Raw genomic sequence first — 26895 nt, forward strand, 5'->3', positions numbered from 1 at the left:
GGGGCCCAGGGAGGGTGTCTCTCAGCCCACAGCAGTGGCCGCCCTGTCCTTCCGGGGTTGGGGACACGCTGCGGCACCCCGGGGGCTCTGGGTGGACAACGGAGCTGCCTGAGGCTGGACCGGCTGCTGCCTCTGCACAGAGAGGACCCGGAGCAGCACCCTCGGGATCGGAGGCTGGGATTTGGGTCCTAGACGCCCCCGTTTGTGCTTGGTGGCCTGGGACCGACACCCACAAGCCCCGCGTCTCCTCCTTTGAAAGGTGCAGATGGCGGCTTGTCTAGTCGGCCTCAGGACTGGATTCGACCAGAGTCTCCGAAAGTGGGGGTGGGCCCCAGCACTCCACAAATGCGGTTCCGTTATTTTGTCATCTGCACGTGCCAGCCCCCGCCCAGGCGCCCCGCCCGCCGGCCCACCGACCACGTCCCCTGGGCTGGAGCTCATCCGAGCAGGCGAGGACCCGACAGGTGCCGTCAGCCCAGGGTCCCACCCTGAGCCCTGAGCATCCGGCGCGCGGCTGAGCGCCACCGCCCCCAAACACCAGGGCGGGGGGGCGGCCCGGCTGAGGGTGTCACGGCTCAGGCTGCCCCAGGACTCGCGGGGCTATGAGGCGTGTGGACGGCGGGTCAGGGGACGGCCGCCGAGGCCAGGGACCCAGGCCCGCAGCTCGGGGCGAGGTGCGGGGAGAGCCCTGCGCCAGCCCCTTCCCGGCAGCTTCCACAGTGCGAGCCGGCGAGCGGGGCCCTCAGACTCTGACCTCCACCTGAGCCTCCAGTTACAGACACGCACGTGCACACCGTGCACTGCACACTCACACACTCCCCACACAGAGACACAGTCTCACACACACGTACGCACACACTGCCACGCGTCGGGGAGGAAGCCTGGACCCCCCTCAGCCCCCGAATGAGTGCGGCGACGGGAGCCTGATCCCCAGCACCCTGTTCTGCTCTCACGGCCAAGGTCGCGTTGCTCGCCTTACTCGCCTCTGCGTGTCCCACGGCCCCGCCTCGCCCTGCGGCCACGGCTGTGCGGGTGTCCCCCGCCTGTTCACCTGCCCCCAGTTTGCTCCTACGTCTTCCACCCGGAGCTCTCCCCTGGCCTCCCAAGTTTACTCACGGCCTCTCTCTTCCTGGTGAGTTTACGTCCAATGGTCCACAGGGAGAACCCCCTGCTGTGGGCTGACCTGGGTCCCCCCAAAACCCACGTGCCGGGCCCCGAACCCCCGACAGGATGCACTTGGGAGGCGATTCCGTTGAAAGGAGGCCCTGACGCCCTACGAAGGGACCAGCGTCCTGCCCAGAAGGGGAAGCCGCCGGAGGGCCTGCCCTCGGCCGCGCGAGGACTGGAGAAGGGCGTCCGCGGCCCTTGGCGGAGCCTGACCCTGGGCGGAGCCTGACCCTGGGCTCCCGGCCGCGGGACTGCGAGGAAGCCCGTTTCGGTCGCTCCAGCCCCCGGCTGTGGTCTTTCACCGCTGGGCCGAGGCCGCTGCAGCGGGAGGTATGCAGGGTGTGTGCTGGGAACAGGGAAGGCGGGGGGAGGCGGAGGGCGCGGATGGGGGGTCCCCCAAAATACGTGAAGTCACCCTGGAGCAAGCGAGAGGCCGCGTGAAGACGGGACAGTCAGGGCTCACTCAACGGGGACACCCGCCGGCACGACTGCGTGACTCGTGTCCAGCGGCCTCCCCGGGGGGGAGGGAAACGCGTCTGGGTGCCGTTGCGGTTGGGGTTTCGCCCGCGGCGCCACGGAGACGCTGCACAGGGACAACTCCACCAGCCCAGCGCAGACTCGCCGGCGCGGGGAGGTCAGAGAGCAAAACCGGGCTTGGCTGGTCACACGTCCACGGGCAGGGAGGCTCGGGCCCATCCCTCTGCACATAGGTGCCCAAAGCCCGCACACTTCCCACCTTGGTAACTTCACCCCCAGAAGCCCGGGCGGAACGTCGCGGGCGTGATTCACGGCGAGGCACTCAGGGCCCCTGCCGACAATGTCTGGCACGGAGGCTTCTGCCGGGGGAGCTGGAGCCGCTTCAAACCCTCGGAAGCAGGGAGGGCGGGCAGGGGCGGGTGCCCTTGGGGAACACCCGCTGCGCGGGACCTGAGGGCAGCAGATTTTGTCTCACATTTCAATCCTAAGGCCTGGCAACGAGAACCACCTGCGGTGCCCCCCCCCCCCGCCCTCCCCTCCCCCCCCCGCAGGCTCCCGCCCCCGGCCCTGAGGCAGCGCCTCAGCTCCTGCGGCCACCGGTCCTCTCCCACCCGCGGGGACGCGTCGCAGGCCGGCCTTCCCGGGGGCTGCCCTCCTGTGCCCGCACTGCCGGCCTCACGCCTGCCGCGCAGCGAGCGGACAGGACGCCACTGGGGGCGACAGGCCCCTCTTCTCCAAGGAGAGGGCAGGCCGCCGCTGGTGCTGCCCTGGGTGCGGGTGACAGGGCCCCAGAGGGTCGACCCCCGCGTTCTCCCTGCGTCTGATGCGGGTGTGAGCCACGTGGCGGGGACCGTGCCACTGCGCCCGCACGTCCGGTGGTTCGCTATGCTCTGCGCTTACGTGCACACGGTGCTGGGTGTCAGCCACAGGGCAGTGACACCGGGAGACGCAGCAGCAGCCGTGGCGGTGGCTGCGCGGAGCATCAGGGCAGGTCTGGCCTGCGACCAGGGACCAGCCTCCGCTTCCCTCGCGGCAGGAGCCTTCCTCCTTCCTCTGCGGTCTCGCAGCGGCCGCCCCGCCGTCCTCAGGCCCGGCTGGGGCCTCCCCTTTCACCAAGTAAGGCACCTCCCCCGCCCAGGGGACAAAGACGCAGGAGAAGGCTCCATGGCCGGGGGCCGGGTCCCAGGTACCTGCAGCCCAGGCCTCCCTTCCTCCCCGGGCAAGCGCCCTAAGGTCACACAACTGTGACGCTGTTTTTAGCCGGAAAGAAAAAGACAAAGGGCAGTTTCAATAGCAGATTTTATTTCACTCTAAGAAAAACGATTATTCAAAGTTCAGAAACATAAAAGATCATCCAGTAAATTTGGGATCACAGCTGTTCCCAAGCGGCAACGACAGGCACTCAAGCTGGTGTGCGGCTCAAAGTCTCAGCAGCTCCTTCCGACAGTCTCCGTGAGGAAGGAGCCGCGCGGCCCTCCCCCTGCAGTGTCACGGGCGCGGGGGCGGGGGCGGGGGCGGGGGCAGGTTCTGGGCACGCGGCTCCCCCTGGCGGCCGGGCAGAGCGGACAGTGCTGGCCGCTGCCACCGCCTGCGTGGCTCGGGGGGGCCACACTCGGTTCCTGACCCGCCCCCGCCCCCAGCGCCACCCAGAGGACTTTCCCAGGGAGGGGCTCTGTCCCGGAGGCCTCAGGACAGAGGAGGGGACGCAGGGCCAGGCACGGCTTATCCTGGCTGCGCCTTCATCGAGGAGACCGTCCGGAGCTGTTCAGGAGACAGGGCTGCCTCCGGGGGCTCCGGGCGGGAAGGCGACGCAAGAGGAAAGGCGGCCTGCGGCCACGGCCCAGGCGCACTCGCCTTCCTGACCCCTGGACGCACCCTCCGGGGCGGCAGGGCCAGGTCACCAGCGTTTATTTTACAGCCTGAGTGGCCTGCGCCCAAGTGGCAGAGCAAGAACCTGTCCCCCGGGCCCTGGCCACCAGCCCGCTGTGGTGGCTGCGACCGGGGTGGGAACAGGACCTCGGGAAAGCGAGACCAACAAGCCAAGCCCCGGAAACACGCGGACCCAGGCGCAGGCGGCCTGCGCTCGAGGACAGCCGCAGGGGACACCCCGCAGGGACACGGGACGCGCGCCGCCCCGGCAGCGGCCCTGGAAGCCGTGGGGACAGCGGGTCTCCGGCAGCGGCCACAGGGCCCCCGGCCACCCCGGCACAGGGTGTGCGGGGCCCAGGCGTGAGCTGCGGCCCCTCCAGGACGGGCCTGGGGACGGGGACACACACGCTGCCCGCAGTCCGTCCGCTGAAGCCAGCCCCTCCCTCTTCACAGATCAAAGCAGTCTGTTTAAATATCTCATTTCTACTAAGTGAATTTACATTTAAAGTACAAAGTGCAAACACTATTTTTGTTTCCGATCTTTAATTGCGTTTTGGTGAGGGAGCCTCCCACGCGTCGAGGGCGCCGTGGCCGGGCCGCGCTCCCGTCATCCTTGGTTTCTGGGCTGCAAAGACACAGAAACGGAGGCGCCGTTAGAGGTCCGCCCGCCCCGTCTGTGAAGGCTGCCTCCCCGGACCAGAGGGGCCCCTGTGCCGGCAACACGGGGGAGGCGGGGCTTTAAAGTACACGTGACCAAGGAGCAAGGACGTGACATCAGGGAAGAAAAGGCGGGTGGGAGAACGCGCGCAGGCTGGCGGCTCCAGCCGTGAGGACTCAGCCCGACGCCGGCACCGGAACGCACCCGCGCCTGGCGCGGCCTCCCAGCGGCCAGAAATGTCGGGGAGCTCGTGGTGGGGAAAAGCAGCATGTACGCCTCACGTCTACATGGGCTCAATATAGCGAATGTTCTACAAGCTCCTCCGGCCTTGGACTAATATGCAAAATTGCTCCAGTCATCTAGCTGATGCCTCGCACTGGAGAAGGGCCTCACTGGTCTCTCGTCCCTTCTGCCCATCCTTTCTGCTGAGCCCTGTCCCTCTCGAGGGAAAGTGCGGCCGGGACGGTGTGTTTAAGGGACTCGGGCCCCGCGCGCCCACGGGGCCAATCACCAGTAACACGGGGGCGGGGACGCCGAGCACCACCCTCGACCCCTCTCCCCGCTGTGCCCATCCCCAGCACGTCAGGCCCGGTCCCCACGCTCGGCTGGACGCCGGCACCCAGGAGGCGTGGGGGCCTCCGCTCCCTGAGGAAGGGGCACACGGGTGCTGGAGGGGCGGGGTCAGCCAGCGAGGGGCGCTGCCGTCTGGACTCGGGGCAGGGGGCCTCGCGGTTCCGCCGTCCCTAGGCCTGGCCCGGGGCAGCGCAGCGGCCTGGCGCTGCCCGAGCCTCGCCGGCACCAGCCCCGGTCCCTCCTGAATCTCGTGGCAGCGGAGGAAGCCACCGAGAGACCCCGCGCACTTTCCCACTGAGCGTCAGCTCACTCGCCCGGTGCTCCCCCACTTAACACCTCCTGCCTCTGCTTATTCCGAGCAGACGGCGCCGCTGGGCGCGCTCTCGTTCTGCAGACGAACGTTTATGGTCCCCGCTGCTGGTCCGGGGAAGCCACAGCCGGCTCCCGCGTCCGCGCAATCCCAGGGCCCCGCCCGGCGGTCCCAGCCGTTCACATACAGTGGGACCTCCGTTCTCAAACTTAATTCTTTCCAAAAGGCTGTTCGAGAGGTGATTTGTTCAAAACCTGGATCTCCTCTGTCTGTTGCCTGAGAGGCGTGGACACCTGGTCGTCACACAGGTGTCAGTGTGAGGGGTGCCGGTGGAGAGCCAGGGCTGACCGGGACGGCGCAGCGGCCAGGGTGCCCCGCAGACGCCCTGGGCGGAGCTGCACAGCCCCTCTCGCTCCCGTGTCCGGAAGAGCGGGGGCGGCCGCCGCGCTCTGACGACGCCTCCGCGGGTCCCTGCGCTCGGGAGGGCCCTGCTCTCCGGCCAGCGCAGCCCCAGAGCAGTAAGTGATTTGCGATGGGATTTAAGGAGTTAAAATCGTAAACATTTGCTAAACAAAGAAACCGGCACCCTCGTCTTTCTAGTGAACCGGTTTCAGGTCCCACCCACGTGTGTGCGTGTGGGCGGCTCCCCTTGGCACCCACAACAGGCGTGGGTCGGGCCTGGCCGGGAGGCGGCGGCCGACATCACAGAGGGACGCAGCGAACGCACCGACGCGCGTCCTGCAGAAGCAGGGTTTTCCCGGCTCTGAGGGAGGGAAACGGTCCCACTCCTGTTTCCCTTCTGGAGAACGTTCTAGACTGTGGGGGCGGGGGGACGGCGCGGGGGCCGTAATCACCTGTAATTGCGCGGGAAGAGGTGCGGCCCCCCAGCGCTGGGCCGTCTGTACCACCCAGCGGGGCCGGCAAACCCCTCGGGGCGAGGCGTGCACCTCATTAGGGCCCTTGATGAAAAGGGGCCGCTCACCTAGACACCCCGGGGCCCGTCCCGCCGGCTCCTTAAAGAGACTGTGCAGACGCATCACGAGCCTCTGGAGAACTGTGTACAAACAGCATTTATTCCAACAAAACAAGAGGACTCAGATGTTGTTCTAAACATCCCTGGGACTTCTAACAGTGGAGAGAACGCACGGGGCCGGAGTGTCCCTCCCGACCGCCCTGCGGCCGGAAGCCGGGGCCCCTCGGGCGCTCAGGGGCGGGCACTGCCTCACCTGCGTTGTCTCCTTCTCTTTTTTCTTGGCAGGTACTTTCTTTCCCACATCTATAGAACCCTGAGTTTTTACTGCCTATAAATAAGCCAGCAAATGATTAAGGTTAAAAGACAGACTCACCTGTCTATTAGAAGTGCTCTCCGCGTTAGCTCTAGGGGCTGGAAGGGGGAAAGAAACAGAAACGATTAGACGGGGCGCCCCGCGCCTCCAGGGGAAGGTTCAGGCACTTCCCGGGGAGGGGCCTGCGCCCCCTCGGTGCGGCCGACGCCGGCTGACCTGCCGGCGCACACCCTGCTCACAGGACAAGCGCTCACGTCCCGCGTGAGGGGGCGTGAGGGCCCCCCTCCCGTCACCATTCCCAAGGCGCCCACCAAGGTGCGGCCAGTCGTGCTTCTCCAACGTCCCCAGGAGGGGGCGCCGCCCGGGAGTCCGGGAACGCGGCCCTGGGCACCACGCCGCCTCCTGAAACCTTTTGATTTCCTATTTAAATCGTGAGACATGACCATGTCTGGCTGAGAACAGCTTTTCCCAGGGGAGCGGGAGCTGGGGCAGGTGGAAGATGCGGGGCGCCCGTGGTGCGGCTTCACTCGTGGCCCTGGGGGACGGAGCGGGAGGGGCAGGTGGGCCAGGCGCACAGCCTCCTTGCGGGTGCTTCAGCCTCCTTCCCCGGGGGGCTGCCGTCCGCCCCTCCCCCTCCTGGGCTCCCATGGCCTGGGGTGGCCCTGGGCACTCCTGGGCTCCAGCCCTTCCTGTCCCCAGCACAAAAATCCAGGTCCCCAGCAGCCCCGGGCCTCCCCCTCCCCCACCCCCAGGCTCCGGCCTCCCTGCCTCCTGGTTTTAACTCTAGACACCCCGACGCCCCCGACGGCGGCCTGCCTGGCCTCCGCGGTGCAACCTCTGGTGCCCCATCAGTCTTCCCGGTCGGACCCCCGAGGACCCTTTGTTCAGAGCCAAGCCCATCCACCTGCCGTCCCCTCCGCACCCAGCCCTCCAGGCCCAGCTCCCCCTGGGCCCCGCTGTCCCCGAGATAGGACACTCCCCTCAGCTCCGCCTCGGACTCCCGACCCAAGTGTCACATGTGTTGGGTCACGTGTGAGACAGTGGACACGCGCACCTGAGCCCTGGCCCCGGCCCCGCCCCCGCCGCCGCCCCAGCCCCGCCGCCTCTTGCTTCCGCTCTCGCCCCGAAGCCCCGCAAGGGCCTGGGCTTTGTCCGTTTACCCCTCTCTTGTCAGTTTTAGGTCAGGGAGCCCTCGACAAGTACCCTTTGAACAAATCAGTTCACGAGGGGCAGGGTTTCCCCTGAAACACCTGACTGACTGCTGACGTCGAGCAATGGGATCAAAAGCAGCACAGAGCAAATCGCCCCACGTGCCGCCTCCTTGTTCGCTGGCTGTGACAAAGCCAACAGTCACGCGAAAAGGCCGAACGCAAAGGCACTGAAATGCAAAGGCTTTACTAGCTAGTAGATAAGGGGGCTACTCTTTCAATTGTAGGTCTGAACGGTTCAAGAACCGGGGTAACTGTGACGCTTTGCTCTCCGTGAAACGACCGCCTCGCTGAGCGTGTGGCCTCGGGGCCTGGGTCGCGTTTGGAGAACCCGCACGGCGACGGCTCCGAGTCCGTGCTGAGCCGGTCTGGCTGCTCGGCACCGGGCAGCTCTTGCTCAGTTTCATTCGGGACGAGCACCGGCCTCCCCGGTCCTGGGGGGCAGCTGCGGACTCAAGGCTACGGGAGCAGACGCTAGTTTTCCGCGGCGCTGAGAGGAGAGGGAAAACCGCGCGCCAAAGGTGGAAAGTACACATTCCATTCACGCCACCTGGCGCGATGTTTCGTTCCAGGCACAGGAGCGAGGCCGCTATTTAAAATGCGCAAAGGGAAGGAAGGTGAGGCATCCGCTGACGTCCACGGAGCAGAACGCACGTCACCACAGGGACCCTGAGGCAACGCCCGTCGCCAGGGAACACGAGGGAGGAGGGCCGTTTCCCAGGCGCCTGGCCCTGCTCTGGGGACAGGGGAGCCGACGTCACCGGCACCGGACGGCCCTGAGGGTCTGAGGGCGGCCCCGGGCGGGCAGTCCGCACGGGAGCAGAGCGGCCAGCGTGGCGACGTGGTGAGAAAGCCCGCTCGCTCGGCCGCAGGCCGCGGCCCCCTCAGCGCAGCCCTGGGCCGTGGCGGCCCCGCCAGGGAAGCCGGCGGGCGTGAGGTGGGCGTCTCTCACTTCTTTGGCTTGATCATTTCTTAAGAGCTTTTAATCAATATTTTTTTTACATTTTTTGTAATCGTCAAAGCTTAGATCAAATTTTCCAATAATTTATCTTTTCTTGCAATAATTTAAATGAAACTCTTGTGTAATTGCTAAAACTACGTGTGATTAGAAAATATATGTGATGCTATTCACATATAAAAGTCACAGCACAGATGCACACGTGCAGCATAGAAATAGTTTTTGGAAGAACATGGATCTAGGTTTGCTTATGTCTGAGACTAAAAAGGTTCCAGTTATTTCTGTTCTTCATTTGACTGCTCGTATTTCTAGAATAAAAAACAAATCGCTACATATGAACAAACATAAAAGGAGCAGAAGAAACTGGCAACAGTTTGGATATTCGGAAAATCCCGACTGATTCTGTCCCCAGTGTTTAGGTTTTTCTGATCTTCCACTGACTCAAATTACACAGAATGGGAAAAAATAACTGATAATCAAACTGAAAAAAAAAGAAAAATAAGAAAAAACTTAGAAAAGCTCCTCAAGGAAAATAAAAGGATTCCAGAAACAACTTATTGTGCTTCCAAATGCCTGTAACTCATTTTTGACAAAATATCTCTTTTCATAAATTGTAGCTCGTTTGGGGGCGGGGTCATAGAGGGTTTTCTCCGGCGGAGAGGCAGTAAATCTCAGACACGCCGTTCGCTCCGGGGACCCGAAGACGCCTGGCAGGCCTGCAGCGGCCAGCGTTCCCAGGGAGTGGCCGCGGTGGCTGGGGACCCCGCTGTCCCCGCTCCCCCGCCCGTCGCCCCTCAGGGTGCGCACACACCCCGTCCGCGTCGGACGCGGCCCTGGAAGCGAGAGGACTGCCCGCCCCACCTCGGGGCGCCAGCTGCCCCTGCAAATGCGCGGGCCCCGGGCCCAGCGCTCGGTCCTCTGCGCGTAATTGCGTCCCCTCAGCCCGGGCCCCAGGGAGCGCACAGCGCACCCCAGTGCCGGTGGGGCACCAGCCGGAGGAACCACGGCCGCTGTGGCCCCTGGAGACGCGACACGACCCCCGGGGGACCCCCGGCCAGGGAGGGGGGCTCGCGGCGACCGTGGTCGCTCACAAGACGTCCCCGTCCCTGCCCAAGCCCCGCATCGCCTGCAGGTTCACGGCGTGGACACGCCGGCCCCGCATCCCTCACGGGCCTCTGCCCCTCGGGGGCCGGCCCCTCCCTCACGTGCCCGCGGACACCCATCAAGTCCCCGTGACTACGGACTCTAAGGCCGGCCCGATCGGAGTGCAGAGGGACGGGCCTGCGTGCAGGACGGAAGCGCCACGTCCCACTCGCCGAGCGCGGGCGGCCCACGCTGGGCCGCCGGTCGCAGGCCGGACGCACTGAGGACCGTGTGCGGGCGGCAGGCGGCAGGCCCTGCGCGCAGGCTCCCGGGTGACGCGTGCTGCTGCCCCACGGGCTTCTCACCGGGAAACAAGCAAAAACGCTTCACAACCCCGCACGTCCGGCCCGCGACCAGCTCCGTGGCACCATGCGGGGGGGCTCTGACGACAGGCACAGGGACACAGGAGCCAGAGGCCGCTGACGGGGGCTGCCTCCTGGGGGTCCGGCCGGGGCCGCCGTCAGCCGCGTGGCCCTGAGCGGGAGCGGGGCCGGCCCCGCAGGACCCGCCACATCCGAGGCGCCCGGGCGCTGCGGAGCCAACTCACACGGGTCTCCTTGTCCGAGGGGGACCGCGGCGCCCGCCCCGGGCCGGCTCCCGTCCACGGGAGAACACAAGCCCGGGCAGCGCGGCTCTCCCAGCGCCCCCGCGGCCAGCAGGCGGCGTTTCCCGCGCGTCCCTGCTAAGGCCCCTCGGGGCCGACCGGGGGGCTCTCCCGCTGCGACAGCCGGTGACCCGGGCCAGGCCCCCCGAAAACGCGCCCCACAGCGGGGGGGGCCACTGCTCCGCAGGGAGGGCGCGCCGGGCATGCAGGAGGATCTCGCTCCTTGTCCACGGCCAGCGCGGTGGCTGGGAGCCACGCACGTGGCCACATGGTCGTGGCCAACGGTCCCAAGATGTGGGCGCGAACATCAAGGCCACCGCCTTGGGTCAGTGGCCAGGACGGGGGAACTGTGAGCGACGGGCCTTCGGCTTCGCCCTGGCCCTCCTGCCCCTTCCTCCCGCCTGGGCCCCGGGCCCCCTCCCCTGCGGACCAGCGGGCGGCCTGCCGCTGACTGCACCCCTCCGCCTCGGACCCTAGGCCAGCTCGGGCGGGGGCGGGGGTGGGGGCGGGGGCGGGGACGGGGGCGGGGAGGGACTTACTGTGCCGCTTCCCGCTGCCGGCCTTGGCCTCCTCGCGCGTGACCCCCAAGCAGCCCATCAGCTCGCGCAGGGAGAGGGCCTTGTTGTCGTCCGCGTCGCAGTATTCCACGAACCTCTTCACGCACTTCTTGGGTTTGGATTTCTTCCGCAGGAACCTCTTGAAGGGCTTGATCTCCTTCTTGCCGATGTCCCCACTGGAATTTTTGTCGAGGAGCTTAAAATACCAGTGGACCACCCTCTCCTCCAGCGTGTGGCTGGGGTCGGGCTCGGAGAGCCTGGGGGGACATGCGGCGGTCAGGGCGCCACCCGCGCCCCCACCCGCGCCCCCGCCCCCCACGCGCCCCCGCGGGGCCGCCCTGCATGCCCTGGACGGTCCCAGCGCTGCAGCCTGCCTGGGCTTGCCACCTGGTGGGACATGCATTTAAAAGTCAGTCAGAGAGAGGGATTTAGCAAAAACTCTCCAAGTGGGTTTCCTAGTCGCACAGCACACAGGCATCTGCGCGCGCCAGCTCTGCGCTCAGCGCCGGCCGAGTCCCAGAGGGCGAAAGCGGCCTTGCCCCCAGGCCCGCACGGCGCAGCCTTGGCCGGGCGGCTCGCACGTGAGCGCCCACCTGCAACCCTGGGCCCCCAGGGCCTCTCCCCCTGACCACACGGGCACCGTGTTACGGGGACAATGACAGGCCAACAAAATGTGTCTTAAAGTGGTAACTGACGTTCTCGCTTGAATTAAAAACTCTCTATTCGACACGGCCTGGGTGTGCGTCAGGGTCCGACCCTGCCCCAAGCGACAACGTGGGCCTCGCCCCCAAGGGGGAGGAGCGGGGCCGCGGGGAGCCTGCGTCTCCCCTCGGGGCTGCGGGCTCGGGGCGCGCCATGCGCCCGGCTGGGCAGGGGCCGACGCCCACGCGGGCAGGTCCCCGACACTGCCGAGTCCCCGCCCGGCGCTCCGGCCGCTTTCAACTTGTTTTCACATAAGACCGTCTTTCCAAGGACTGAGATGGCGGTTTTAGGCCCCGGCGACGCCCCTGCCTGCGTCACTGACTGTCCGACTGTCGCAGTCTCCGCGTCGGTGCCTGTCTGCCTTCCTGACTGCCAGGCAAGCGGGGGGGCGGGGGGGGACAGAAAGCCCCAGCCCGAACGGGAGCCGGGGGTGTGGGGGCCGGGAGGGTCTCCCTCAGAGGACGGTCCTCACTCAGGACCCCCGGGAGCCGCCCTCGCCCCGGCCGACAGGGGCAGCAGGCGGACGGACAGGTGCCTCTCAGGACACGAGAGGCCCCGGCGGGTCTCCCAGGCCTTCGGTGGGAACGCGCCCAGTTCCGGAGTCTGAACAGTGTCCGGTCACCAACCACTGGACACGGGTAAGACGGGAGGTTTTCTGTTACACCTGTGTTTTCCCACAATAGGCACGTGTTTGAGAACTTTAAAACGGACATTTTTATACACAGCACTTAACACCTAGCCCATCGCTCTGAAGCGCCCCCCCAAGTGTCAGGCCGTCCGTTCTGGGGCTCCCTCCCTCCCTCTCTCCGCCCGCCCGCCCGCCCGCCCGCCCCCACATGCAGGGGGCCCCAGGACGTTCCGGGTCCCTGGCCTGTCCCCACCAGGACCGCGTCTTCAGCAGTTTAGTCACATGACAAAGAGCCTGCAAAAGGAGGACCTGCAAACCCAGGAGGCCCCTTCCTGTTGGGAGAGGACCCCCCGGCCCCCGCCAGCACCCAGGCAGCCGGCCAGGCCTCGGACACTGAGGGGGGACGGGCCTCTCTCCCCAGCTGCCCCCCCCCGTTACTGGGGCGTCTCCCAGCCCCTCGCTCCACGGCAGAGCCACGTACCTGCCAGAGGAGGCGGGGTCGGAGACGGCGTGGACCATGTCGGTGGACAGCGCGTCCAGGACGCTCGTGAGAAACTCATTCTTTTTGGCGCCAGGACATCCTAAACCAACAGAGCACACAGCGGTTTTAGACGCAGGGGTGCAGCCGATGCCCCGTCGCGGAGGACGGGTCGCTGGGCCGCCTGGAAATGCACGGGGCAGGGCCCACCGCAAGCCCCCCTTCCCACCCGAGCTCCTGTGGCCGTCGCCCGGGGCACAAAGCTCCAGGGGCCATGCAAACAGCAATGGCGCACTGCTGCTACTGCGGCAACGCAGGGGTCCCAGGGCGCGTCGCCCCCGCGCCTGCACCCCGCGCCGGGCTCCCCGCGGACGCGGTCGCCCTCGATGCCAACGCAGGGCCAGGGGCCTGCGCTCTGGGCCGCACAACCAGCTGGAGGCCTGGCCGGGCTCAGGCGGCCGGGAAGGGGCAGGAGCCCGCCTGCGCTCTGGGGTCCGCCCGAGGACGCCCGCCCACAGAGACCCCGCGGCCCGCGGCCCGGCCCCCGGTGCGCACCCCACGCACGGTTGGGCGGAGGCTCAGGGAGGCTTGCCGTTCCCACACAGGGCCTTTCTTTCCAAACTCCTGGTCTGTTTTTCCTGACATCTGACTGTTCGCTGTGCGTACACAGTTGCCTCTCTCATCTTTTGTGAGGTGAGTTTTTTTTTAAGGTTTTCATATTTTTAAAATATTTTTTATTTTTTTATTTTTTTTATATTTTAAGAAACAACACAAGGCTTGACCACAAAAAGGCCACCTACGTATTGTAAACCACAAACCCGTAAAAATTCATTCATCACTGTCGTAAAAAATCGGCTGCCCCTCTATGATGTGTTTGTAAATTATACTTTATGGCACCAGCAACCTGGTTTGATTTCATGTAAAGTCACATTCTACTGAACTCTCACAATTCTGAGAGTGAGCAGGTGTGTTCCTGAGCGTCCTGTCATGACCTCTGACCTCTGACCTCTGTCACCTCCCAACAGCTCATCGGCACCACTCACTGTGGAGTTGCCGCGAGCCACATGGGGTCCCCACGGTGACGGAGCCGGGGACCAGCGCCCGGCACAGTGTGTGTGTCCTCAGCAGCCGCCAGGCAGCCCCCTCCGCGCGTCCCTCCCTCCGTCTGCGGCTGGGCCCGCCCTCCGCGCGCTGAGAGGACCGCGCTGAGAGGACCGCCTGGCGTGGGCTGGGCGCCGGGTCCGCCCCAGAGCGCGGGTGACAGCAACAGCGAAGCCCCGCTGAGGAGGAACCAGAGGAACCGGGGGGCGGAACCTATGGCGCCCACAGCCGGCGACCCACCGGAGAACCTCACGGGGCCGGACGGCCGGGTCCTAGTCACCAAACCACTCGACGGCACGGACACGGCAACACAAAAACGAGAGCGAAAGCCAAACAACGCCTGCCGGGGCGACGCGGGGGAAGCGGGCATTTCTCTGAGGAGAACGGCCCTGTGAGCTCAGGGCTCCCACACTGACCGAGGCCGCCGCCCCCCAAGGGTCCGGGGCCCCCAGGCTGCGCCATCTCTGCAGTGTCATCTTCTGGCAGGGACGGGAGGCAGGAGGGACCCCCTTCGAGAGCACACCCTTGAGCCCCGCGCCGGGCAGCAGCCAGGCTGCCTGCTCAGCCGAACGGGCCGCACATCTGCATCGAAGCCCAAGTCCCGGTTTTAACCAATCTCAGCGCAGAGGCCGACGTGAAGCGCAGCAGGCAAAGGCCACGGGACAGCTCCGCCTCCGTGGCTCCGGGACGAAAGCCGCGGCGCGGCGCGTCTACAGCTCACGGGAGGCCGGCCCCCACGACACGCGTTCCTCTGGTTTCTCCGCATCTGACGTGGCACCGGAGCCAACAGCTGTAGACGCAGCTGAGAATTTGATGAATGAGATGAGAAACTACGGCCGAATCTAAACAAAGAAAACCCTATGCTGAAAAACGAGGCCCCTGGACCCTTTCTGGGGCAGTGAAAGCAAGCCTGGGGGGCCCGATTTTTTTCCATCCGTATTTGCAAGCGAAGCCAGGGCTTACCCAGAGTGACTGCGTGAGAATAAACAATGCAGGAGTCCCCTTCTCCTAGGAGAAAATCTTTGTCTTTTCGGGGAGGCGGGAGGAGACGGGCAGGGGACAAAGCAAGGCAGGACCGAGGTGCAGAGGGGGCGGGCAGGGTGAAACGACTTCCCTGGAAACGCCGCCTCGCCGGGGCCAGGCTGCCCTCAAGACGGCGCGGCGGCCTGCGAGGGGACTCACAGAACCGGCACCCGGGAGCCAGGGCAGCGGCCTGGGAGGCCGGGCCTCGGTCCCCATCCAGGGGACGAAGTGCTGGCCTCAAAGGCAGAGTGACCGTCCCCCTGCCAACTGCTCTGAACAGGACGCTGACAACCGCGTCCGTCAACAAAGCCCCGCACAGAGGACTGACTGTGTGCGAGGGGTCGCCAGTCCCACGCGGGACGCGAAGGACCCTCGGCGTTTGGAGCTGAGAAAGCGCCAGAAGGTGACAGCAGCCGCGGCGCCGCCGAGCAGAGCAGGGCTCAGCGCCCGGGCACGGCCACCGCCCACGAGCGGCGGGGCTATTTTGGGGAAAAGCTTCTCCTGGGGACCAGGAACAGCCTCTCTCTCGGGCTATTTTAGGACCTACTTGTTTTTCCCTAATAAGGACAACTACCTCCAAAACCTCAGAAGGATGAAGCGGCGTGACCAGCACTCTCCAAACAGGCAGAGCCGCACGGCAGCCGCCTCCCTCCTTGAGGCGCCCGCGTGCCTGCGGCCCCCACTTCGTGCCTCAGGTGCCAGGGGCGCAGGCCTCGCCGCTGGGACAGCTGACGGGGCCCCCGGGTCAGCGGGGTAGGCGCGGGCCTCTTCCCAGGCCCCCCAGGCCCCCGAGACCTGCCGGCTCCCACAGTCCCTCACTGGATGGCGTGTCCGACAGCCAGGTGAGCCAGGCGCGACGTGACTCCGTCCGTGTTCCTCAGTACCGACGGCCAGCCGAGGTCACCGGAGGGATGGCCGCCCCAACCTTGACACCCAGGGTCGCAGCCTCTGTCGAGCGCCCCGCCGGCGCTCCCACGGGAGGCAACGAGCGGCTGCCGTCCGCTGCCAGGGCGTCTGTCGCGGCGACGCCTGTGGCCGCGACTTCACCGGTGATCGCGAAGCTCGGCAGGATGCCAGTAAAGCTGCGCTCAGGCGAACATGCAGAGCCGCACCGGCCCGGCTCAGTGGTCGCGCAGTTTCGTTTTATCAAAGGCCTGGGGACAAGGCTCAGGCCGCTGGCCATTTGCACAGCGCGATAAGGGCCACACACACTCACTGAGGGTGTTCCACGCACCAGGCACGCGCTCCGTTCATTATCTCCCGTGAAGAACAACGCGGTCTGCCAGGCTCAGACCTGACTCTGCAGCTTGAGACCTCGCGGACACAGGCAGCCCTGCGGTCACGGGGCGGCGGAGCAGCTGTCCCGAGGGCGAGACCCGCTCAGCGAGGGGCCTCGCGGGGTCCATGGCCGCGTCTGCAGGCAGCCTCCCGCCCCGGGCCCAACCCACACGCAGAGAGCTGCCCGATCCCATGGCACAGACGCGCGAGGGCCGCACACAGTGGGGAGACCCAGGCAGTCAAACCACGTCACCGTCAGATGCCGTGAATCCGCCTCCCCAGGGAGACATGCGGGACGCGGGCGGGGAAAGGTCCAGAGCGCAGAGGACGCATTCGGAAGCGGCGGGGCCTTGGACGGGCCGCGGTCGGGGCTCGCTGCCCCAGGCTTGCTCCGCGTCCTATGCGCGGGCGGGGTGAGGGGGGTGCTTCAGCTGCTCCCACGGCCGCTGGGGCCTTCCTCGCCTGCCTTATCAGCAGCAAACCACCCTACAAGCCAGACTTTAAACCCTCGTTATCAACAACAGTACAACTAGGGCGAGAGCCACACGATTTTCCTGAACAGGAACTTGTCCGGACTTTGGAAAACCCAGATCGCACGTGTGCTCTGTGTGGAGGGCCAACCGGTGTCTGCGGCTGTGGCTTTGGCTGAGCCCACGCGGTCCGGAGAGCGAGAGGAAAACACGGAAAACCCGAATGAAACAGAAGAGCGACGCGCCGTGAGGGGGCTCACAGATGCCGTCAAAGCCACCAGGCCCCGGCCCCGGCCCCGGCCTCACACACGTGGCTCCTGGAAGGCTGGCGGGGGGCGGGGGAGAGGGTGCTTGGGAAAGGCTTCCACGCCACAGTGACCCTTCTGGTGCTTCACAAACATGCGTGGGCTCCAGGATGAAAGAGTCGCCTGTGAACCATCCTTTAGTGAGTGTGTTTTTAATAGTTGTAAGACTAAACTCACTGCGCCTGCTTCCTTTCCAAGAGACCTTTGCTGTTAAACTGGCTTGAAGGTTGGAACTCGGGTTTTATAGAAACTCGGCTCCAGCCTCTGGAGGGGCTGAGCCCATTCGAAAGGAGCGTCCAGGAAGGGCGTTCAGACCCTGGTCCCCGCAGGGAGGGAACGGGGGTGGGGGGAGGGAATGGGGGCGGCGAGGGCCAGAGGCTTCGCTGCAGCGCGTCCGGGGGAGGGGCAGCGCGTCCCCCCACCCCCGAAACGCTGGGTCTCAGACGTGGGGCTCCTCCAGCTCTGCCGCCACCACACAGCTGACTGCTCTGCGCTCCCCGCCCGCCCGCCCGCCCGCAGGCCCCGCGGGGACGGGCAGCAGCCTTCTCCAGGTGCCTGCCGGGGACAGGGCCGCGGCAGCTCCCCGCATGCCTCACCCACAGGAAGCTCCCTGTGGGCGACACCCCGCCCCCGGCCCACTCACCCTGCAGCTGGCGGCCCCTGTAGAGATCCCGCGCCTTGGCTGGGTGCGCCCTGGCGGTGTGGTTGCATTTCGGCTGCTCGTACCTACGAGTGGGGGAGAAGGGAGAGGTCAACGGGGCCGAGGCGTGAAAGGGCGTTCCTTCTGTCTCTCGCACGGTCATGGGCACGGCCACCCCCGAGCCCAGGAGAGACCTTCGTGACGCTGGATGGAGTGGGCACCTCTTCGCCGTCAGCAGGAGAGCACACAGCACGGCTGCCCGGCTGCCCCACGTTTGGGCGGGAATCCCAGCCCCGATGCTGGTGTAAGAGTGTCTATCGGAGCGACAGCGTTCTCTTTCGGAAGCATCGGTGACCTGCCCGTGCCCTGCAGACGCGCCCCCTCAGGGCGTGCAGTGCCTGCCCTCAAGCCGCAAGCGAAAGCTCGGACCCAGCGCTGAGCCCACTGCCGCTCTTCGTGTAAGAAGAAAGCAAAGGCTTGGCTGTCCGGGGCCCGGCAGGAGGCGGGCTCGCTGCCGAGGAAGACGGGATCCCGTCCCTCGCCACGTGCGCCTGCAGGGACAGGGCCCGGAGGTCAGGGGGCCGGCCGGCCTGGTGCGGGGAACAGCCCGCGGTCTGACGGCAGCTGGACGAGGCCTCCCTCAGCCATGGGGGAGGGAAAGAGAAATCTCCTCAACCCGGGTGCTCATGCGGCCGCCGGCCGCCAGCCCTGTCTACACTCGACCCGGCAGCTGGGTCCAGCGCAGCGGCCACCACCACAGCTGGGTAGGCAGCTGCCCGCCCCGGCTCCCGCTGCGCCACGCACGCAGGGGCACCACCGTGTCCGGCTCTGCCTGCGGCCCAGCCATAAGCCACACCAGGGTGTTGATTAGACCCCGAACAGCAGGGTGGCCAGAAGGGGTCCGGGCCCGTCCGCCTCACGTGTCTCCCCCAACGGGGACCCCAACCCGGAGCCCTGTGCTGGGGAACACTGTTCTCGCTCCCCTGACACACTCCCGACAGCGTTGGTTTCAGCTGCTGGGAAGAGTCGACAACAAAACGCGTGCCTTTGAGTCAGCTCGGAGACGCGGCAAACAGAGCCAGCCTACAGCACCGACGCGGCTCGGGGCCACGGCTAATTACCGGTGTCAATTCTTTAATTACCTTTCCCCATCAGAAAACGTAAGATGGAGGACGATCAAGGGAAAGAAAACCTCGAACTTCTACCGAAATGCAAACCAGAACTAAAGAGTCCCTCCCGGGAGCTGCTTCTCCGCGAAAACCCTGGGACAACAGCTCTGAGGCGGCGGCACTGGTGCAGGGCAGTGGCCCGGCGCGGCCTCCCTCTTTGCCTGAGGCCGCAGCAGAGACCGCAGCAGAGCCCGCGTGGAGGGGTGGCCGGCAGCCCGAGAGCTGCCGACGGATGCGCTGATGGTCCCTGCCTCCCGGGAGCTCAGGGCAAGCCAATGCCATTTTTCTGTCGAGTGATGGGTTTAGACACATCATAGAATCCAATTGTGGTCAATAACCCAGGAATTAAATCAGCTAAAAGGACTTTCCAGAAAGGCTCTTGGCTCCTGAGAAAGGGAGAGGTGGCCATATGTCCTCTGAGCACTGTGGTGTCTGGGTGAGATGCCTGGTTCTCTGCAGCCACCTTGTAATCATGAGGGAAATCTGTCCGATGACAGTGAGGATGGCAGAGTGGAGGTTTGGGGGACTGTCCTCGGTGACATCTCACCAAATCATGTTATCAGCCAAAAGGAGCTTCCTCCACCCCTGCACCTCTGACCTGAGGTCCTCTGTTCCCTCATTATTTAGGCCTACTTGTAACTTTATCACTGCTGGAAAGCAAAGACTGCCACGTCAGCACAGACACCGCTGACCGACGCCGACCTAGGCCTGAGGGCACCCTTTGCCCCCTCCGTCTGCATGGCCCCTCCCGCAGACGCCCACCCGTTTGCTCCTGGTCAGGGGGTGGCATTCTGGCCAATCAGAGTGCAGGATGTCCCCTGAGGGCCGAGGCCAGTGGGGAAGGCGCTCCCGTCAGAAGCAGGCACAACGTGTGCTTTCACGGCTGCAGGTGATGCAGAGGCCACGAAGCGAGCTGGGAAGTTCAAGGCAGCCGAGCAGGAGGACACGACAGCTCATTAAAAGTGCGCCTTTGAACCTGAGCGGCCAAAACAGTCCGAACCTCCTTGTCCTCTGGGCCGCACTGGCTGGTACACATCAAGGCCAGTGGAGTGTGGGGGCTCTGCTGCCGGGGCAACAGCCCCGCCGGGACCCCACTCACCCCCCGGCGCCCCCCAGGGGAAGGCCAGCCCCTGGAGGGGCGGGGGCCCCTGCCTGCGGAGGCCACGTGCTCGGTCCCCAGTGCGGGGCGGTGCAGCCATCAGCATCCATGATGACGGACGGACTGCTGGACCAATCCACGGAGGGATGAGAGGAAAAGCCGTCCGGGGTCGAAGCGGCCTCCTCCCAATGTAACGCTGTGTCTGAAACTCAAAGGAGGGGGCCGTACCCCACGCTGCGGGCACAGCGGGACCCCAAGAGGCTGGTGCCGGGCTCCCGCAGGGGCCGCGGCCAGTCTGGGCGGAGAGTCGGCCGGAGGAAGGAGGGGTGGCTGTGCTTCCTGTCCAATCATCACATGAAATGGGTTCTGGGGGTTAACGTTGTAAGTGCCGACCTCATCACTTCGGAGCCGGTTTGAGGAGGCCTGGCTTGGACAGCCCGGGGGTCTTCGCTGGCTGGTTCTGCGGGAACGCTGGCCAGCGGCATCTCCCCCTTCCAGAGGCAGGGCCCCGCGGGAACAAAGGCCCCAGAGCTCCTAACTGTGCAGAAACCCTGCTCCCCAAGAAGGAGCCCAAAAAAAGAAAACCTCATCCCAAATCCTTAAAGAGATCCTGCCCAGTCCCGCGCACACAGCCGGCCTGCTGGAGGCCCCCCATGGAGGCCCATGGGGACCGGGCCGTCCTGAGCCCCGCGCGGAGGCTGCTGGGCCAGGCGGACCGTGAGCGCGGCGCACAGGGCTCCCCGTCTGTCCCTGCGGCTGAGGTGGGTGACGCGATGGGTGACGTGCTGGCCGCCAAGGCCCGGCTTCAAACAGGACCCTGCTCCTCTGATTTCCAAATCCAAGCGTCCAGGGGGATGGGCTTTGTCGAGAGCCGGACGGCGGCCAGGTGTGGGTGCCGGTGCCCTGAGGCAGCACTCCCGGCTCCTGGACGCGGCACCACTGCATGTCCCCCTCTGAACGCCTGGCGGCCACACCTGAGCAACTGGGGGGTCACCCAGGACGCGCGGGGCTGCTGGGGCCTGAGCACAGAGGTGAATCCAGGGCAGCTTGGGCTGATGCGAGATATTTGGATATGTTTGTAAACTAGTTGCATATGAATTTATGGGAAACCTGCCCTGGCTGGTGTGGACTGAGTATCAGCTTGCGAACCAAGGGGTCACCAGTTCGATTCCTAGTGTAGGGCACGCACCTGGGGTGCAGGCCAGGTCCCCAGTGGGGGGCGCACAAGCGGCAGTCACACATGGATGTTTTTCTCCCTCTCTCCCTCCCTTCCCCCTGTCTAAAAATAAATACATAAAATCTAAAAATGAAAAGAAAAAGAAAAACCAGAGCTCAATTCAAATAACAAAAGCGGCAAAAACACTCTGACCGGAGCCGCCAGCACTTCCGGGAACAAAGTCCGTGCCCTCGAAGGGGGGGGGCGGAGAGGGGGTCCTGGGTGGGCGGCGCCTCTGCGCCTTGAGCGCTTGCCCTCCTCGTGGGCACTCCGGGAGCCCCCATTTCAACACCGCAGGGAGCCGTGAGGAGAGTCTGTGTCCGCAGCGTGTGAAATGCCGGCGGCTTTGCCAACCCAGGGCCGCGGGGAGCCGCCGCCAAGACGCTCCACGCTCCCACCCTGCACCAAGCAGCAAGCCCGGCCTACACGGGCCGCTGTCCGCACGGTCAGTGCCCGGTGTCCTTCAGAGAGACGGCTTCCTCTCGTTTGCCATCGCCAAAGCCACTGGAGTCCGCAGGCACCCAGCACAGAGGGGCGGGGACGAGGCCGGGGCGCGGGGACCGTGGGCTCCGCCCTCCTGCTTCCCGCCCCGCCCCCGCAGAGGGCTCACCTGGTGGAGGTGCCGGGGATGGGGCGCCCGGTGTCCACCAGCACACACCAGCAGTAGCCCGTGGACGGGTGGCACTGCACCGGCTTGTAGAGGCCGCCGTGCGCGCACTCGGGGACCACCACGTCGTCGTTCTTGGGCTGCCTGGCCTCCTCCAGGGCCGACTGCTGCTCCTGGTCGCACGAGGACGCTGCAGTGAGGGAGAGGCGGGTGTGAGCCGCAGCCCGGCGCCAGTCGCACGGAGCGTGACGTGCGGCCCTGCGACGCCACGGCCCCGGGCAGAGCGGGCGGCCGCCCGCCGGGGACGCACGCGGGGACGCACGCACGCGGGGACGCACGCACGCGGGGACGCACGCACGCACGCACGGACGCACGCACGCACGGCGGGGTGCTCTACCAATGAGCTGAGGACACAACTGGTTCTTAGCTACTGAAAACACACGTGAAAAAGAAACTCTAGACTCAAAGTCAGAAAAATTAAAGACAAATGACGATAACCGTGTTAAAACTACAATTACAACCCCCTCCGCTGGGTCCCCGCCCCCAGGCAGCAGCCCGTCCGCACCAGCTTGGGCCCCCGCCCCAGGGCGCGCAGGTCTCTGCGGCGTGGGCCCCCCTCGCTCTACAAAGCACATGACTCACGCGTGCGAAAGGAGACGAGAGGGGACAGAGCAACCTCGCCGGTCATGCCTTCCCATGTTCCGGGAGCTCGTCATCACGGAGACACACGTGACCGTGACTGTAGCCCACACCCAGGGAGGTGACACATCAGCAACAAGTCAACGAGACCAAATACTGTAGTGGAGTTGGCACCGGAGGGAGAGGGGAAGCCGGGCACGGCAGTGGGAAGAGGAACGCAGGGCGTGGGGGCCGCCCCCGGGGCGCGAGGTGAGCGTCAGGCAAGCTGGGCATCCGGGAAGGACGCCGTGTGGACGTAGAAATGTGGGTGATGCACTGGACCCGTCACGGGTACAGGGGGTGGAAGATGAAGTTTTAACGTAAGTACGTTTCTAAAACCGAGGCGTGAAGCCCCGGCAGGCGGAGCCCAGGCGCGGACGCGCCGCCCCTTCCACACCACGCGCGACGCCACAGCCCCCTCTGCTCTCCTCGCACAAGCCCCCGGGCTGGGCCTGGCGTCCTCGGGGCGCTCGCCCCGGCTCAGGGCTCAGACACGTGGTCTCCCGCCTGCGCACCCACCATGGGCGACGCCAGGGAAGTAACTGGCCTTTTGGAGATGCTCAGCCTCGGCATTTTTTCATTAAAATATATTTGAGTAGAATCATGATTACTGTTCCCATTTGTTTTTACTATTTAGTTCTACAGTCGTATAACAATTCTGCATTTTTAGAAAGTTACCTCCACAAATTTAACAAAATATCCATTAAAAGGTATTAGTTTATCTCAAGCTGGCAGTAGACCAGTGACTTAAATGTCACCTGACAGTTTGTTCAAATAACGGGCCAAGCAAAGAAAATTTAGATTGTAACAAATGGCCGTCAGATACTTGGGCCACGTGGGGGCGGGAAGCAGCCTGGGAGCCGCGGCGCTGCCAGATGCCTGCCTGCCTGCCTGCTCCGCGGACTCCTTAATAGCTTTGCGGAAATACTCAGGGCTTTATTGTTTGCCTTCCAACAGGTAGGAGACCGAGAGGCTTTAAAAGAGAAACCAGGGTGCTCGAAACTGCGCGTGTTCCACCCCACGTCCTCCGCCACAGACACAGGAGGCCCGCAGCGCGGGGCGGGTCCTGGTCACATGTTGACGCGGGCCCTCTCTGCTGCACGCCAGCCTCCGTTCACGCGGCAAGGCAAGGCCCCGTCTCCGGCCCCAGCCTCCCACGATGGGTGTGTGATCATGCGTGTTCCTGGGCGCGTCGCCGGCCCTTAGTTAGCGGGTCGCGGCCTGGTCCTCACGGCTGTTACTTGTCAAAGGGCGCTGCACCCCTTCATCCACATAATAACCTGCTCCGGGAACGTCCTGTTTTCCCAGAAGTGCCTCGCTTGTAGAGAATGGCATGAAACCCCTCTGCAAAGCGCAGCGGGAAAACGCTGCTGGTGCCCGCGACGCCCACCCGTCTCCCCGGGGGTGCCGGCACCGGCCGGCAGGGCTGCCCGCTCTGCCCCCGCGCGCCCTCCTCCAGTTCTCTGGGTCGAGTCACAAAGAGGCTGCAAGTGAATGTAACGTTCCCGGCCGAAGGCTTTATGTAACTCTCTGGCAATCCTTCCAAAAGCAGGGCCGGCCGCGCAGCGCGAGGCGGAGGAGACGGCGCGGGCGCGAAGGACCGGTCCGGTGCGTCCAGCCGACCTGGCCCACGGCTCCGGGGGCCACGCAAACGGTGGGAACCTGCCAAACAGCTTCGCGCCAGGTTGGCTACCTCGGAGGACCGTCCAGCGGGCCCGCGGGGCCGGGCGGGAGCGGCCTGGGGAGGCGGGACGGAGCAGCACACGGAATCGCAGGGACGGGTCCAGAGGCGAGCGGTTACACTCGGTGGCGCCACAGGGAGCGGTGATAGCACTGCGCCCTCCACAGGGACGTTTCGGCAACAGGGAAGCCACCCCCTTTTAGGAAAAGAAAACTTAGGCGTTCACTTGTATTAAGATGAACCACTTCATTCACTAAATGGCAAAACTCTCAGGAAACTGGGAATGGAGAACCACCCGTGTTTCAAAGAGCATTGTAGGTCACACTCACAGGTAACAGCGCAATAAAAACAGTGGCCGCCCTCGGTCTGAGACCACACACAGCCCCGCGCGCTGGCGTCCCTCGGCTCGCAGGTCCAGACCACGCAGGGGACGGTCTGAAAGGCACGAGGAGGTGAAAGAGAAAACGGAAAACTGTCCTTAATCACACACAGTGGGGCTGTGCGTTTTTTAAAAAATACTAAAGCCTCTACCAAGAAGCTGCAAGAATTAAAAAGTGACAACAGCAGAGTCTCGAGCCATGAAGTCAACATGCAAAATTCCCGTGTGTGTTTGTACACTAGCAAAAACAACGGGAAGGTTAAATGGCTGAATGTAACCTGCAATAACAACAAAAACAGGGAATTCTTAGGGTTAAATTGATGAAAATAGGTCTAAGACACTGTAAACAAACAAGAAACATTGCTGAGAAAAACCAAAGGAAACTGTCCGCAAAACAACGTGGCACCAACAGAACAGAAGGTGCTTGCAAACGACACCCCCACTAAGGGGCTAACGCCGCAAGCTCATGAAGGACCCCTACAACTCAACAACAACAACGCAGTCCGATTAAAACACGGGCGGCCCCCTGAGCCGACACGGCTCCCGGGAAGGCCCACACACAGCCCACGGGCATTGGCAGAGGTGCCCCAGTCACACCCAGGGCGAGAAGGGCTGAACTCCGCATGGGGGCAGGGCCCAAAACACTGACGACAGAACCACCGTGAGACCCAGAACCCCTCTTCTGGGCATTTATCCAAAAACTCTAAAAACGTTCACTCCTCAGAATCACGTTTCTTCAGCGTCTGCTGCAGCAGTGCCCACAGTGAAGACGGCCGCCGGCCACCCCATCGCCAGGTGTGACGGCGGCTCTCCCGTGGCCGAGGCCCATGACCTCCCCCCCGGAGCGCTCAGCTGCCCAGGCGTTCACCCGGCCGGGCGCTGGACCGGGCGAGCCCAGCGCGTTCGGAGCTGCTTCGCTGGCCGTGCGTGGTGCTCTCAGGCACAGGAAGCGCAAGCCGCCTCCTGCAGCATCGCCCTCAGGCGGCCACGCATCGTCTCAGCTGATGGGCTCTGGAAGCTCGACCGCTCCTGCAGGCGGTTCCGTGCAGAGCCCCTCACGTGCAAAGGTGTTTCAGGGACAAGACCGCAAATGGCTTGTCCAGGAGGGCCCACCGACAACAGGCAGGAGCCGACCAGCGGCCACGTCCGGCAGGCGCCGTGACTGCACGCCTTGCAGCGCGAGCTGAGCCGCACCCGGGTCCTGGGAGGTCGGGGCGCTGACCTCAGTTTACAAATCCAGTGATTATGTCCTAGGGCAGTCGGGGTCCCAGGCAAGCCCGCTGGGGCCGCGCGCCTAGAGCAGCCGTCTGACCGGAGCCGCAGGCCCAGGACGCGCGTCTCCAACGCAGTGGTGTCGCCTGCGCTCTCGTCTGTCCCGGGTCTCGCCCTGTGAGGTTTTATTTTTCCTTAGAATTGATTACTTAATTTTTACACACGTTGTCTTCATCAGTCATGGAATTTTTTGTGGTTTGCTCTATAATTAGGCAACACTCAGATGATCAAAAGCAAAAAAAGTAAAATAAAAAGGAGGCCCGTTTAGAATCTGATTTTCGAGGAACGGCAGATTGGAAGAGGGAGGCCCAGAAATTCATAGTTTCCGTGGAATATAATCACTTGCGGGCCCGTGGCCAGCAACAGACCGGCCGGCGCCCGTGTGGCCATGGCTCAGCTGGCGGGGCTGGCAATGGTGAGCTGTGTCACTGCTGTCACAGGGGAAGGAGGTCCCACACAGGCTCTGTGACCTGGGAGGGTCGCCATGGCATCGCAGGCCCCGCAGCCGGGGACAAAGCCCCTGCGTGCTCCCCCTGGTCCGGCCACGATGGACCGAGGGGCGTTACTGCGGCAGAGGCGGCCCCAGGGGCTGTGCCCGTCCTCTGGGCTGCCGGGCGGGGACGGGCTAAGCAAGGAGCCGCCATCAAACCGTGGCGCGCCAGGCCCTCTCCAAGACCCTCGGAAACGTGGCAATAAACCATGTGGGAAGCGCAGTCAAACCTCTGTTTCCAAAAGTAAAGACCCAGCTGCGAGTCACAATCTCGATTCTTCGGCAGGAAAACAAGGTCGGCTCTGACTCGCTATCTCACATCCACCCCCGGCAGCCGACCCCGCCCTGGGGCCCGGCAGGCCCTGGGTTGTTTCTACTGGGACCCGTGAGCCCCGGACGCGAGGGTGAGGGCACAGGGCCGTCTGCTGGGGTGAAGGCAGCGCCTCGAAGGGACCCAGGGCCCACGTGAAGTCCCCACCACGCCCCCCCATCCTACCTCTCTCTGCATCTCCCGGGTCCCGCACATGCCCAGAGGGACCATCTCTGTTGGAAGTCAACCTGTCCAAGGTGTTTTCATCAATGACAACTGTGCCGACGTCGCACTCGGAAACCCGAAGCCGAGTCGTCCCGTGTTCCCATCTTTCCTTTGGCCCCACACTGAGCCAGGTCCTCCACGGGGCTTCCAGGCCCCCCCGCCCCCCGCTGTCCCCATCACAGTCTCTGTCCCCAGCCCCAGGGCGCCAAAAGCTCCCCAGAGGCTACCCCAGCCCCTCCCCGGTCGCACCCGCGGGAGCTCCTGCCCGGCAGCCTCCCCGCGCCCTGACAGACCTTCCTGGCCCCGCTCACGACACCTCCCAGGACCTCGTGGG

The 26895-nt window shown here is 64.7% G+C and overlaps 1 protein-coding gene across 1 annotated transcript in view; it reads right to left on the reverse strand.

Annotated features, from left to right (window-relative positions):
* The window catches only part of SMOC2 (SPARC related modular calcium binding 2), a 212518-nt gene that overhangs the window by 119038 nt on the left and 66585 nt on the right, over positions 1-26895 (reverse strand). Inside the window, exons 8-11 of the mRNA XM_054595203.1 lie at positions 21530-21716; positions 17439-17521; positions 12622-12721; positions 10793-11067 (exon numbers count right to left, since the gene is read on the reverse strand). Of these exons, the coding sequence (XP_054451178.1) occupies positions 10793-11067; positions 12622-12721; positions 17439-17521; positions 21530-21716 (645 nt within the window). The remainder of the gene's footprint in view (positions 1-10792; positions 11068-12621; positions 12722-17438; positions 17522-21529; positions 21717-26895) is intronic.

Source organism: Pteronotus mesoamericanus, unplaced genomic scaffold (assembly GCF_021234165.1).
Source record: "Pteronotus mesoamericanus isolate MK-2021 breed Mesoamerican mustached bat unplaced genomic scaffold, CSHL_Meso_final contig_134, whole genome shotgun sequence".
Taxonomy (NCBI): Eukaryota; Metazoa; Chordata; class Mammalia; order Chiroptera; family Mormoopidae; genus Pteronotus; species Pteronotus mesoamericanus.